General features: G+C 46.1%; 1 protein-coding gene across 24 annotated transcripts in view; it reads left to right on the forward strand.

Moving 5' to 3' along the window:
* The window catches only part of Znf536 (zinc finger protein 536), a 466,964-nt gene that overhangs the window by 277,361 nt on the left and 174,001 nt on the right, over positions 1-15,602 (forward strand). For all 24 annotated transcript variants that reach the window (XM_052760009.1, XM_052759999.1, XM_052759991.1 and 21 more), the window contains one exon: positions 3,800-3,955. In XM_052760009.1, coding sequence (XP_052615969.1) covers positions 3,800-3,955 — 156 coding nt within the window. The remainder of the gene's footprint in view (positions 1-3,799; positions 3,956-15,602) is intronic.

Genomic DNA, 15,602 nt, shown 5'->3' on the forward strand with positions numbered 1-15,602 from the left:
GAAATTGTGCATGTTTAAGGAGAGGGAAATAAAGATTGAGGACCATTGAGATGGCTTAGTGGATCAAGGCACCTGTTGCAGAGCCCGGCAGCCTTATTTTTTATACTGAGGGCCCACAACGTGGAAAGGAGAGACTAATTCATGCATGTTGCACTCTTACTGTCACAGGCATGTGCATTTGTGGGCACACAAACACTACAAAATAAATACACAAATGTAATTTAAAAAGGTCTCTTTAAAATCTTGAACCATTTGACAGCTCACTAATCATTTGACAAACGATCATGGAAGCAATTTTATCATGCCTTTGGAGTGACAGCTTTCAGGGTCTGCAGCCACACCTTGGCTGCCCTTCATGTAATACAGTGGGGTATAGCAGGATCAGTGGCTAGATGTGGCCCAGCAGGGTGGCAGAGGGACACAGTGAGCATTCTGTACTCTGAGCAAAGTAGGCACCAGGAGCCACATGTCTTCCAAAACTCTTGGTTCTTGGGGTTGAATGCAGCTTCATGTGTCCGTGCTCACTAGCTCCCACCCCAGGACTGGTTTGGACTGGATTCATCCACAAAGCCCCATGTGTATGCATTGGGCAGAGACTGCAGAACCATACCCAGACTTCCTTGTGCTTGGCTTCCCGCCTCTGTGGACACTTCCTGGGACCACCCACCATTCCCCTTCATTGTGGCCCAGAGTTTGTTTTTCCAGAAGGATTAGTTTAAGAGTAAACTGCCATAGGCCTGCTGGCCCTCCTGGAGAAAACTGTTTCTGCGTAAAGTGAAAATTAAACTCTTAAATCTGCAAAGAAAGCTGTTTATCTTACAAATTTATTCCTTTTATTGGACCACACATATCCACGATAGAAAGATAAAAGGGAAACAGATACGGGCCATCACTTAGAGTGACATATAGCCAGGCATAGGTCATCACAACTTCTGTAAAGCCTTCCAGAGTGGGGTGTCGCCTCTCCCCATATTTACCTAGTATAGTCTGAGCAAGTCCTCACCAGAAGCTGCAGTAGAGATGGGCCCTTCCTCACTATGAACACAGCTTCTATTCAACTGCCATGTTGTTCTTGCACACTGGAGCCTTGCTGGAAAAGGCTGCTGAGGTGGATCGTGGGAAAGAGAACTTGAAGGGATTTGCCTTCAGAGGTCTGCACCTGCCTGACTCTAGCCTGGCATCAAGTCCTGTTTATGATTTTAAAAGGCCTCCAAACTTAAGTCAGGGCACTCCGGGCATCTTGCCTTGTCTCCAAAGTTTTAATCTGGCTTATCATTTCTTAAACTGACCCAAGGAAAAGTAAGTCTGGATGATTTGAGATGGGCAGATGTTGTGGACTGGGGAAGGTGGGGTACAGGGATGAGCACAGGGAGATGGCATTTGAGCTGTTCAAATCCAGGTGGACTGCATGAAGTGGTTCAGGCCTGTCATCCCAATACTCAGAAGTATTGTGAGTTCAATGCTAGACTAAGCTACATGGTGAGATTCTGTCTCAAAAGGAGAAAGAAAGAGAGAAAGGGAGGAAGGAAGGAAGGAAGGAAGGAAGGAAGGGAGGGAGGGAGGAAGGGAGGAAGGAAGGGAGGGAGGAAGGAAGGAAGGAAGGAAGGGAGGGAGGGAGGAAGGGAGGAAGGAAGGGAGGAGGGAGGGAGGAGGGAGGGAGGGAGGGAGGAGGGAGGGAGGGAGGAAAGGAAAGAAGGCAGAAAATAAAATATAGATTTGGAGAGATGGCTCAGTAGTTAAAAGCACACGCTGTTCTTGCAGAAGACCTGAGTTTGGTTCCCAGCACACATGTCAGGCTGCCCACAGCCCGTAACTCCAAATCCAGGGCATCACTTGACCTCTTCTGATCTTCATGTGCAGAGGCCCTATACAGGCACACACACACACACACACACACACACACACACACACACACACACACACACACGTATTATTAAAAAAATAATAATTGTCTTGTCTGAAACAAAACAAAAAAGAAATTAAGAGCTAGAGGTGTGGTTACCTAGCGTGGTAGAGCCTGGGCTGCTTCTCACCACAGCAAAAGGAAAACCCTGGGGAGGCTCAGCCTGCAGTTCATTGTGTGGGAGACATTGTGTGGGGCCTGTGTGACCCAGCTTTGCCACACTATCTGAGCTTTTCATCCTTACCCATAAGTCATCTTTGGGTGCTTCTCATGTTTGTTGGAATGCCTATAAATCTGGTGCTCAGTGAGGTGACAGGCTTTGGGTGAGAGTTCTGGATGTGGATAAGCCTAATCCTCCCATTTGTAAAAATTATGAGTTAAAAACCCTCTGAGTAATTGTACACTCCAAATGGGTCTTCCAACAGTGACAGGGAGAGTTGGGGAGAGTCGGATTAGAAGGAGGCCCTCGATGTACTTTTCTGGGGTGGTGATCTGCTCACATATGGTCCAAATGCAGAAAGGATGTTCCAAGCCAGGGCGCTTGCACAGTTGCCTGGAGCCAACATCCAAATAAGAATTAAGTGTGTTTGCCTTCATCTCGTTCATGGTCTATAAGTCTGTCCCTTTCGGCCATTAGCAGAGAACACCAGCAATGGATGTTGCAGAATAAAAGCAATTTGCATTTTCCATTGCTTGGAAGGTACAAATCTTATTTATTCTCAGCTCAGCAGAACTTACAGATCTGCTCATTATCTCAGAAGATTCCCTTGTTCTCATGGTGGGATTTACCACAAGGCCTGGAGGGTGGGTTAGAAGCCATGGCCGGGACCCTTCCAGCCTCAGGGACTTGGGATTGGAGGCTGGGCTTCAGCTCTGCTCTGTGAGGAGGCCTGAGGGAGGCCAGAGACTTGGGGAGCATTGAGTCTAGAGAAGGTTCTCTTGCCTCCCCTCCTCAAAGGCATGTATGCTCAAGGCCTGCCCCACTCTGTAGATGTCAGGCCCCGGGTACTGCAATAACACACCCCGAAACACTAGATATTTTCAGTTTTATTTACTATTATGTCCTATCATTTCTGTGCAAAAGGCAGCCGTATGTAAATTTTATTCCATTTTCTAATGGTTTGGGCTACATAACAAATAACAGCAAGATGGAAAATTTGTATTGATACTTTACGGAGGGACTTCTCAAGTCACGGCATGGAGATTTAAATGCAGTGCTCAGAGTTTATGGGAGTTGGGAAGCTGAGCTTCCGCACATGACTTTGAATGTGTCACTGTGTGTTTATCATGGGCTAATTGTGGAACTGCATTTCAATCCTTTTTCTTCTTCCCTTCACGCGGTTCCACCAGTCAGGGATGGGTACAACTCTACAAGGAAGAAGCAATCGGTTTGGGATAATTTTCTTTCCTGTCCCGAAATAGCTGGGTGTCTGCTCGTCTCGGGAGTCAGCTGGGATGCTTCCTGGCCCCCTTTGTGACTGGCTAAGCTGCAAATGTGATTTTGATCCTAGAGTGAACTTTCCAGCTAGCCTATATTACAAATTAATCGAATTCCACCAGTGCCCACATTTTTAAACTTTTAGAAAAAAAATATTTAATAGGAACTAAGCAAAAAGAAGAAATCAAACCAGCTGCTGACACAGCTGTTTCTTCTCTTGTTTAATTCAGTTCAATATAAAGGTACCATATGCTGCTTAAAATGATGATAGGAAAGATGAAATAATTTAAGAGAATAACAAGAAAATACATGAATTGTCAGCATTCTGTCAGATTCAAAGAATGAAATAGACAGGTGTAGTATTGACATGTTTAACTTTGTGTGGTGTTAGCAGTTTTGGTGCGAACAACTTCTGACATGTGCTGAAGTGATGTGAGAATGTTTCTCATCCGCTGCAGACATCGGCGAGGAGGCCGGGAGAGCCGCCGGGGGCGTCCAGCAGCAGGCGCTGCTTCGAGACAGGAACCTGGGCTCGGCCATGAAGGACTGCCCATACTGTGGGAAGACTTTCCGGACTTCCCATCACCTTAAGGTCCACCTGAGGATACACACAGGTGAGAGAGAGCTAGGTCCGAGTGTCAGGGGGTACCAATTAGAGATGAAGCCCCAAGTCCACAGCTGTGTGAGTCCAACACTGTGAACCACTTCATTGCAGTTTTCAAGCTGTTTAAAGAAAGAGAGCTTTATTCTGGCTTGTGGATTCAGTTCATGTTAAGATGGCTCCATTGCTTTCAGGCCAGTGGCAAAATAAAAACAGACCAACCACTCTAAAGAGAGTATCCAAATGACCAGACAGACAGGCCTCTGGCCCAGCCTTGGGGCAGAACAGGTAGAGTCATCCTACTTACGTGGGGGTTAGGTAGTTCACCATGGCATTGCCTCAAGAGAAACCTAGAGATGTTCTCAGGCAAACAGAGAGAAATGGCTGCGGGGCCACTCTGCCATCCCTCTTGCCTAGATCACTTGTTTCTTGCAGTGAGGCCATCCTTTTAGATCTCTGCCTTGTTCCTCGGCAACTGTTCTTTTTAGCTTTTCTGCTAGTTGCTTGTGTATTGCCAATATATACAAAAAAATCTATCTGAGTCATAGACACCTCCATTTTCTTTGATTTTTCTCCTGACACTTTATCTATTGGAGTATGAGCTGCTGCAGAAGATAGACAAATATGCCATCTATTTTCAAAAATAATTGTGTTCTATTTCCCACAGAATCAATAACCCTGCTCATGGACGGGCAGAAACAGTGAGTGTATACAAGTCTTGTGTGTATCAAAAAATGAGGAGCTCACTCTCCTCAATTGGTTTCTTACCTGGTTCCCCCAAATCTGACACCACAAGGAACCCTGGATATAGATGACTACTTCCTCACCAGTATCCCGGGTGTGGTGAGCATAGTCACAGCCCCACCAGCCTGGGAGTATGTCTCTCAGGAGTCGTTGAAGGTCACATGCTAGTTACTTTTCTCATTACCAAAGCAGAATAAATATAAAGGAGGAGAGACTTGATTTGGCTCCTGATTCAAAGGGTACCCCCACCCCCAGAAGGGAGGTCACAATAGCAGACAGCTCTGTCTGTGGCGGATGGGAAAGCTGGCTCCCACCTCAGCAGGCAGGAAACAGAGCACCAGCCAGAAGCAGGTCCACTCCCATGTCAGCCAGCTAAGCCCTGTGCTCCAAAGTTTCTTCAACCTTCCAGAATAGTGCCATCAGCTGGAGACCAAGTGTTCAAACACCCGATACTGTGTGGGACATTCACATCCAAACCATAACAGGACGTTTTAAGACTGTGCAGTGAGTCCCACTGATCTCCCAAAAGGCTTTGCTGCAATCCCACCTGCTTCATTCTTGACCCTATCCTCAGCGTCATGTGCCCTTTGTCTCCTCCCTGTCCCTGCAGTGCAGAATGCCTGTCCCTGCTGTAGGGCCTTCTCACAGCCACTGCCTCCACCTCAAATGTTCTCTGTCCAGGCAGTCACCGGGGACATAGCTCAAATATGAGACTACCTCTCACTCTCCCTATCGAAGATACTTCACACCCCCTGCTTGATTTTTGTCATGAATGTAACCTGTTGTGAAAAAGCCTTATTTTGCTCCATTGTTCCTTACAGTGGGTATTGTTTCCCACCAAGCAGAACCTCAGACTTGTGAGGGTCACCATTTGTCCCATCTTTATCATTGTTATTTCTGTAACCCAGTACCTGAAAGAGTTCCTTATGCATTGGCGGGGGCAGAAGTACTGAAATTATTTTTCTTACATTCATTTATCTATTTGTGTGTGTTTGCGCATGTACACACCACAGCATGCATGTGGAAGGAAGTCAGAGGACAACTGGCTGGAGTTGGTTCTCTCCTCCATGTGGTTCCCAAGGATTGAACTCGGGTCCTCAGGCTTAGGCACAAGTGCCTTTACTGGCTGAACCATCTCCCCAATTATAGGGATACACTGAATTTGTGTGCAAGGCTGAATGACAGAGCAAATGCTGGAGTAGGGAGGTGACCCTTTTCTTCTTATCCCTGCTCTGTATAAGGTGACATAGAAGGGCCAAGTCAATATGGAATGCCATCCCTTCGCTAGGAGACATGAGAATCCATCAGACACCACAGCATGGCTACAAGTGCTGCATTCCTGGGGACCAGCCTTTCCCTTAGAGGAGAGGAGGCCTCTGAGCTCTGATCTCAGCATCTCTTGCTTCTTGTTCAACTTCCCTTCGTTTCCTTGATTCACTTCTCTCCACAGCTCGCACCCCATCTGGCATACTCAAGCATTTGCATTCTGTAATTGTATCTCTCCTTGACTATATTATGAGTTCCATAAGAGCAGAGGCTTCTGTCTGTCTGTCCAGCTGTGTCTCAAGGAGGGCAACAGACCCTGGTTCTCAGGAAAAACATTACCAAATGAACAAAGTAGTGAGTGCATTAGGGAAAGTAGCCAGGCTCCTGGGGAGTCGTCACAGACGCCTTGCTTTCTCAGGTTATATCAACATCAACATACATCTTCCTCCCCAGGTTGGAGGACAGCACTTAAATGGTGGTGATAGTTATAGGGCATTGAGGTTTTCAGGACATTAAAGCAATCTGTGGGGTACCACTGCTGGACTGTGCATGGGGGTGTGGGTGCTAGACCAGGGATATCTTGTGACTGATTTTAGCTCACTTGGACATATAGCCCTGGGCTGGTTTGCTAGGGAGAGGTGGCTTCCTGTGGGTTAAGGGTGCAACTTGCAGCAAGGGTCAGTGAAGGCTCCTGGTGTCTGTCAACATGGAGATGAGAGTGGCCTCCAGGGTCCACCTCCACCCTATTGCAGGTGAGGAGACTTCTGCAAGTCTGGTGAATGGCATGGCGGCAGATAGATGCTACTTCCTACGACTTCAGACTTTGAGACACATTTGTTTCTTTTCTCCAACTTCTATATCACAGACTTTTCAAGTTTGTGACACAGAGAGAAGCAAGACAGGGCCAACAGCAGCAACATTCCAGAAACTTCCTCCATAGGGAGAAAATGAAAGAAGCCATGGAAACATCACACTTCCACCACCCTGCCCCCGGAAGCAGCATTTGCTGGATTTAAAAAGGCAGAATGGAAACTAGATAAAGATCAATTTTCTTTTTATCTAAGAACAAAGAAGTTGAAAAGCACTTACACTTGTGTGTCTGAATAGAACAGAAAGGGTTACACATTAGAAGTCATCGAAGTAAACACCCATCACCGCAATGTGAAAGCATACATGACACACATAATTAAAAAAAAAATCAAAACACAGTTATTTCTTAATACGTGATTTCATGTGGGGCTCAAGCGGTCGAGCTGGGGTGAATTGTCCTCCACGTTGCCCCTTGGGTGTCCATGCTTCTAAATAGCATGACTGGAGGACAGTGGGCCATGAGAAGGAGAGAGTGCATTTCCAAGTGCCGTCTCTTAAAACCCTCCTGTAAGGGACGCATATGAGGGCATTTAAAATCCAACGTGTAATGAATACGATTTAATTGGTTTGGCTCTAGGAGGGACCATTCTCTGTATTTTTCTATCCCACTCCATCTTTATTAGAAGTCTTGATCGTGTGACATCGACTGATAAAAACCATTTTCCTTTCTTTTCTCCACTGCATTAACTTAATTACTGCTCTTCTTCTCCCAACACCTGTTTATTAGAGAGGCGCTGAGTAGAAGCAGCATTCAGACGGCTCTGAACATCTGGGGGCTGAGGAGAGCCTGTAGGTAGCTAGGACATTTCTGTGGCCCTCCCCCTACCCCAGCTTCCGACAGATTGGTGGAGGTTGGGAGGATGGGAGGTAACTTCAGGACCTTTGGAGTCCCTAGCATCACTCAGCTCCCAGAGATTCTCCCACTACCCCACCCCGAGTCTGGCTCCTGTTAAGGCAGCAGCTTTGCCACCCAACCTGCAGGAGGGGGAATCAGGGTATTTCTGTTCTGGAGGATGCTGCCCTGGGCAGGTTAGGACTTGATGACCTGATCACCCACGTCTGGACACTTTCCCTTCTATTATTGCTCAAGGACTGTGATTTGAATTCAGATCTAGTTAGCACAGGCTGAAAGAAGCATGAATCAGAGTTCTAAGGGGCAATAGAACATATCTATATGGTCTATATAGTCTACATTGCATACTGGCTCTCTGTCAGGGGCAGACCATATGGTGATGGTTGATTATAGTGGAGAGGCTGAGGCATAAGTTTGAGGTGAGCCAGTTTCAGGGCCAGCCAGCATGGGTCTAAGCAGAGATTATAATGGAGCTGAAAATTCCTATCACCTACTGAAATTGCAACATCAAGCACATATTTTATTTTTATGGCAGTGGAAGTGCACTGTTCACCAGTAGCATAAGAAGTCACAATCAGAACTCTAAAGGACTGTGTTATTGGCTTTTCCTTCAGTGGGGGTTCAACTTAGGGCCTCGTGTACACCAGGCAAGTGTTCTAGTGATCTATCCCTGAGTAAGCCACAGCCATTACAGACAGCATGTGTTTCCTGTATCTCTCAATTTCATGGAGAACTCATCAAGGGATAGACCTATTGCCATCTGGGTCTGTGTAAGTTCACTCTGCCCTGTGATATTCTCATGGGGGTGAAGTTATCTCCATCATTAAGGGTTACAGTACTGTATGTGTGTGATCAATAGGAAACTGGCTTACGTCACTGCAGAGTCTGGGGCGTCCCAAGATCTGCAGTTGGTTTCCCAGAGACCCAAGAGAGCCAATGCTGTGCACTCCCATTGGAGAATGACTCAAGTGGCTAAGACAGACAGACAGACACTCTAGCTCAGAGACAGCCAGGCAGAGAGAGTAAATTCCCAGCCTCCTTCAACAGATTGGAAGAGGCCCACACATGCTGGGGAAAGCCCTCTCCTAAATCTACAGAGTCCAGCTTAAATCACCAGAAACTCTCAGACATACCCAGAATAATTGTTAGCTGAACGGCCATTCCAGCTCCTGGTCCAGAGAACACTAGTCGTTGCAGATGCATCTGCTAGCGTTGAGTCTTAGCATGCAGTAGGAGACATGGACACCCCTGAGATTTGCTAATCATCTTACACACAGATTCTATTCCTTCTTTTCTATGTCTCCTTCCCTAACACCACCTTGGGAAATTGGGTGCTAGAGGGATACTCAGAAGGGTCACCTATATCCATTTCATGTGCTGGAGGCAGGCAGGTGTTGATGGGTCCGTGAGAAGCTGAGGTATGTGTTTACCACTAAAGTTACCCCACCCTAATGGGTGATGAATGCCTCATCTCATGCTTTGTAGGCTACAGACCAAGAAGTAAGCATCATGATTATGACTTATCTACATATGGATCCAGACCAAAGAACTGTGGCCGCAGCAACGTCCATTACAGAGAAATGTAATCAACAACCTCACTTGTGAAAACTTGAAGGCCCTAAAGTTCAGCAACTAATTAAAAATAAATCTCATTAGTTTCTTTCCCCCTCTCAAATTATGTGGGTGGTTTATTAATCCGGTAATGGTGTGCTTTGCACACCGGTTCTCATCCCTGAGTAGGGACCTTTTCACAGGGATGCATGCACATGAGGAAGCCTAGGATGGTTATGAAGGGGTCTCAGCTGTGGTCAAGTGGCCTAGGCCTCAGTCTCTGGGTCACACTGCCAGCACTGCTGCTTTCCTTGGAGCTGCTTCTGTGACATAGAAACTGAGACTGGCTGGCTGGGGTACAGGGAGGCCCCACTTTTGTCCTCAACAGCATGAGATTTCCCTTTCACATAGAACCTTAGAGGATAGTGGGAGAGCTCTCCTTTGTGACCCTCAGAGGGTGCTAGGTCCACAGGGATAGGAGAGCCATCTGGGAGTCGCCTTGAGGGGCTACTGAGCTGTCTGTGCAGCAGGACAGCCACTACCAGGTACACGCTCTGAGCTTCCCTTGTATGGGCCCCTGCTTGACTCTGCACACCACTTTGCTACGGAGTCTCCCAGCATGTTGGTGACCATGGTTCCTCTTACTACCCTGTTGCAGGAAAGGAAATGGAGGCTTGGGACTTGATGCTCTCAGCCTGTAAGCTACCAAGCAAAAGTGGGCTATTTTCTTCAACTGTTGTGTTCTAAAGCTTTCCCTTTGCTCAGTACTCTGTATTGATATTGCTCACTGCCTGAACTTCATGCTTGCTTTAGGAAATTACTACATTTCTTTGACAGAGTATGTCTACACTACAGCCTGCAGGAGAGCAGGAAGTGGCTTATACTCACAAGTGGTGTGGATGCCACTTCCAAAAAAACCTAACAAGAAAGTGTGATACAACCAACCTATCCACTGCTCCTAGCTCAGATTAGAACCAGGCCAGGGCTCCTTGACCCCATGTGCTTCGGTTTCTCTGCCAGTGCAATGAGTGTAGGGAAATATGAGGCAGGGGAGTGGCCACTGTAGGCTCTTCCAGGGGCTCAAATCTCTGGAAAAAGTTTCAGGGCAAGATAACTGCCAGTGGATATGATCCTCTCCTCACAGGACAGCTCTATGGAAACTGCTCTCCCCTCCCAGTGGCGTCCTGAGTCCCGGCTGCTAGGGATACCAGTGGCTTTCATCTGCCTTTGGCTACGTGTGCTAGCCAGCCACTGTAACGTACCACACACATAGAAAGTTCTATGAACACCTGTCCCAGAACAAGTTGGATTAGATGGGGCTGCTCTTTCTATCTCCTCTTCCAACAGGGGAGTGTCTGCTGTCATCCTGCATTGTAGAACAGCCATCTGAGCCATGATAGGAAAGAGAAACAGTGTCTCCAAAAGGAGCTGTCTCCCTCTTTCTTTTTGCTTGGATCTAAAATGCCCCTTTTTCTATCTCTAAGACAAACTAAAAGCCCATTTTGTTCTTTTGTCGTCCCTCATGGCTGCTCTTCCTGCCTTTAATGACATCCCAAACTTTTGTGGGAAATAATTGATTGAATTTAAATTTCCTTAAAAGTTTAAGAGGTAATGTTACAGTATAAATTTTCTAGCAAACACTAAGTAGGGAAATATCCATTAGTGAAATTAACTACAGTTTCTAGGTAGCTAACAATGTGGCGTATACAGTAGGGCATGGCTAATGAACACTGCAGTGGGTGATATTTCATTATACAAATTAATGCTCACATTTTAATGGGAAAGTCACATAATGAATCTCGGCTTCAGTGACAGCAATTAGAGACACAGATTGTCCCCTTCTGGACAAGGCAGTGTTTAGCAATAAGCAGCTGTGTGAAAAGTCTTCAGGTTTACAACGTATATATGCTTTGGGGGAATTAGTGTACAATTTATATTAATGTACTGAAGCTTCGCTGCAAAGGCACCACCGTATTTATCTCTCCTGGTATTAACTAAGCAAAGACATGTAAGAAGACTAAATAAATATCCAAAAGAGGTTGCAATACTGGAGAATATTCAGTTACTCAATTTAAAAGTGAAAATACTTTTAGAAATTCAGCAAAAAAAAAGGGCAGGCACACAGATCACTTCTTAAAATAATAATAAAGAGGTTTCCAAAGAGAGTGCTATGAATCTGTATATATGTATATATTTATTTGTTTATTATTTTGGAGAGGTACTATTGGAAGCTTACCCTGAATAGTTCCAAAATAGCTCCCTAGGAAGGTGAGAGTTCTTGTGGAACTCCCAGGTACAAAGTAGTTGTTGAGAAAAATAAAAGATATCTGGTTTTATTTTTTATTCTGGATATGTGTGTGTGTGTGTGTGTGTGTGTGTGTGTGTGTGTGTGTGTGTGTGTGTGTGTGTTATTCTGGGTATAGTTGTGTGCACCTGTCATTCCATTACTCAGGGGCTGAGGCAGAAGTGTCATGAGTCAAGGACAGCATGGGCTACACAGAGAGACCTTGTATTAAAAATATTAAATATGAACGTGGAAAAATAGGTACAAAGAAGTGATTAAACCACTACCTGGTCACATATTTCCAAAAGTTTCCAGTCTAATGATTAGGAGGAGGTTATCAATGAGATTAAAAAATTGAATATATATTTCATGCTACACATTGGTGAGAAGTTGACTTAATTTTAAGATGTTTCCAATGTGTTTATTCATTAGTCCACCAAAATGACAAACCGATTAATTAAAAAACAATGTATTATGTATTTTCTAGCCCAACTCTCCTTTTTAGAAATATATTATATGGCCTACATTGTATTCCTTTAAAAATATTGTGAGAATGTCATTAATGTTCTTACCTTCTTTCCCCCAGTGTGTGGACAGCCTAATCTTGGACATCCTTGTACTAAGGCACAGGTTTTGAACTAGCTTCCTAGTCTAGACCCATTCTTCAAGCCAGGGTACCGTGGCCCTCTGAATGTCTGAAGTTCTAAAGTGAGATGGTAGTATATAAATGAAGGTAGGTATGTGAGCAGCTGGATAGGAGAATTCTCTTAGAAAATCAGAGATTTGGACTCTTTCAGAGGGTTCAAGTTGAGTGGCAGCCTTCATCCCCCCCCCCCCCCCAACACACACACTGTTTCCTGTGCTTGTGATTTGCTTAGAAGGCAGAGTATGCAGCTGCTACAACAAGCAAATGTGAGGACCGGGAACCCCAGACATCCTGGAGGTGACTGGAGAACTCACAACCCCCAGCAAAGCCTGGGGCAGTCTGAGGGATTCCCCTGGGAGACTTAGACTCATTTTGTGGCTTAAGTGACCAATCATTCAACTAGACAGAGCCACTGACAGGGTCCGAGTTTACCTGTGCCACTGAGCTGCAGAGGGAATGATTGTCCAAGTCTCCAACAGAGTCAGACCTCAGTTGGGAGAAACTAGACGAACTCACTGCCTGGCTTCTTGTAGAATTCTGCCCATGTCTGCAGCTTGGGACTTGTCACAATCAGCCCAGAGTGCTGGCCTGGAAGAATGTGTCCAGACGCAGTGACTTTGACCATGAAGCCATTCAGTACAGGTGGACTCAGCATTTGCTTGCTGGCCAAACAGAGGAGGGACCTTGACCATTCCTCCAAGCTGCTAAATTTGCTGATACAATTTCCTTGTCATTTCTTACCCGACTCCATTCAGGCCAATGTTGTGCAAAGTTTGCCTCCTGAGCACGCCCAAATGCATCCTTTGGGGAAAGAATGCATGGGAAACAGCTGGGATGCTCCCAGTGGAACATAAAGCTCAAGGTTCCTAAGCCTTCCCCATGACACATCACAACCATCTCCTAGGTCTGCCTGGCCAGAACATCACCCTTCAGGCTACGCCCCTCTCTGGAAGCCCAGGAAGCAGAAAAGAAATCAATACATCAGAGGGTTGGGGCTAAGGTTTTTCAAATCACTTAATGAAAAACCTTAATCCAAGAAGCTTTTTTCTTTAAGATTTACCCCTTCATCACTCTGGAGTACTTAATCCTGAGGAAGCAGAAGTGGCCACCCAAGCAAAAGCCCTTCAGGACCCAGTCAGAGTACAGTGATGCACAGAGTGGAAAGAGACAGCACTACAGAGGGTAAGGGTGGATGGAGGGCCTTCTGAACCTGTGTAGGCAAAACAACCCCTGAAAATCCCAGAAGAAGGGGCTAGAGAGATGGCTAAGTAGTTAAGAGCGCTTGCTGCTCTTCCAGAAGTCCCAAGTTCTCGATTCCTAGCACTCACATGGCAGTTCAAAACTGCCTGTAATTCCAGTTTCAGGGGGTTCTAGGCCTCTGGCCTTTGGCCTCCTAGGGTACTACTATTACTACTATTACTACTACTACTACTACTACTACTACTACTACTACTACTACTACTACTACTATAAAACACACACACACACACACACACACACACACACACACACACACACACACACACACTAAAAGTAAATCTAAAAGAAAAGAAAAAGAAAACCCAGGAAGAAGCTCTTTAGTCTTAGGCCAGTGAGACTGCAGCACTTAAGGGGATCATTGGACCATTCTGGTTTCTAGCAATAGCTTCTCTGTCCTGGGATCAGAGCAAGCCAAGGCCTCTTCTGAAGTTTAGAGATGCTGTCATGGCTGTGTGTGTGAGACTATGTATGTGTGATGTCTTTCCTAAGAGCAGTAAGTAAAGGAAGGGGTCTAGTCTTTACTTCTTTACTCAGTTTCGAGGGCCAGCAAGGGTGCTCAGAGGTAGGAGGTGCTCATTCATGCATTCACATGTACCTGTGTAAACAAGCACATTTCTGGATAGGTGTATGCATATACACAGGTCTCTGGCCCCTTTTGGAGGCTTAGTGTAACACTTGATTTGAGTTGAGAATAAAGACGAAACCTCAAGGGACACGTGCTCTAAAAATCTCACATTACAGGCTGAGGGAGCAAATGTCCCAAGACAGGATCCCATGTCCCATGGGGCACAGAGAAGCATGGGGTATGCAGTCTCTATTTCAGACTCCTCAACTACCTCACGGTGTCTAGCTTGTCTTCTGTGCAAAGCTGCATCACAGCTCTCACTGTGGAGGTGTTTCTCAGGGAGTTATACCATGATCTCCATGCAGGCGATGCAGAGAGGTACCTAAGGAATTTGGAAAGATCAAGAGCCCTGCTGGTACTTCTAGGCCTCTTAGTTCAGAACAGGATGAGAGAGCCAGATATCAGCACCCGTTAAATCCTCCCAGGAGGATTTAACTCCATGTTGGTTTTTGCAAAGAAGAGTCCTCACAGTAAGTATGCACACCAGAATTACATGCAAGTTGGTGCTTTGTACAAATGCCAACCTCTGGCCCCCATCCCAGACCTTGGACCCAGCACTGGTGCCTTCCCTGACTTCCTATTTGTCTTGCACAGGGTGTACTGAGAACCAACACCCCAGTATGCAGTTCAAACATGTAACCCTGGGAAGTATAAACACCTATGCTCTGCACATCCCTGTGGTCCTATCCTGTCCACCTCAGGCCTGAGCCAAAGCTGCATTCTCCTGCCATGCTTTGTCTATAGCCCCTCTGTCAGATGCATTCAGTCACTTCCAGGTGCTTTTATGAACAGCAGCTCAGGTCTCAGCTGTGTGGCTGTCCACTTGCAGCACCCTCCTACCCGGTCTGCACCGACCTGTGAATCAGGATCCTGGGTTTCTAGTCTGGGACTCCAGACACGTGTTCCATGCCTACTCCCTCACTGGAACTAGCCACTAGGCTCAGGCAAATGGAGTCAGCTGGGACATGAGGTGATCAGATGCACTTCATATTGCCAGTGTTTCCCTGCCCATATAGTGGTGCCTCAGGTGTGCCTGTATCCCAAAGTAGGGAAATGGTCCTATAAATATAAAATCTGCCTCTTTCTGTCAACAGTTTTTTTTTAAAAGATTTATTTTTATTTTACATATGTGAGTGTCTGTCTACATGTATGTCTGTGCACCATGTGCATGCAATGCCCCAAGAGGCCAGAAGAGGGCATTGGATCATCTGGAACTGGAGTTACAGATGACTGTGAGCCACTATATGGATGCTGGGAACTTAACTCAGGCCCCCTGGGAGAGCAGCCAGTGCTCTTTAACTGCTGAGCCATCTCTCTAGCCCCATGCTTATAGTTTTGATATAGCCAAGACAGCTGTGGAGAAAGTAGACCCACAGGGCACACAAGTACCCAAGGAGGCCTCAGTTGTTCAGTAGCATGCAGTAAGAGCTCTTGGTGCCCTCATTTGAACGTAGCAGGTGCAGTGTCCCTTAGGTCAAGCACATAGTCCCCATGGTGTCTCCTGCTCAGCACTTGGGCTGTTAGTGTTCCTCTGAACACCCCCTACTTTGAGAATTGGGAG

The sequence above is a fragment of the Peromyscus californicus genome, unplaced genomic scaffold (assembly GCF_007827085.1).
Source record: "Peromyscus californicus insignis strain IS unplaced genomic scaffold, ASM782708v3 Scaffold_4__1_contigs__length_199733344, whole genome shotgun sequence".
In the NCBI taxonomy this organism is placed as follows: domain Eukaryota; kingdom Metazoa; phylum Chordata; class Mammalia; order Rodentia; family Cricetidae; genus Peromyscus; species Peromyscus californicus.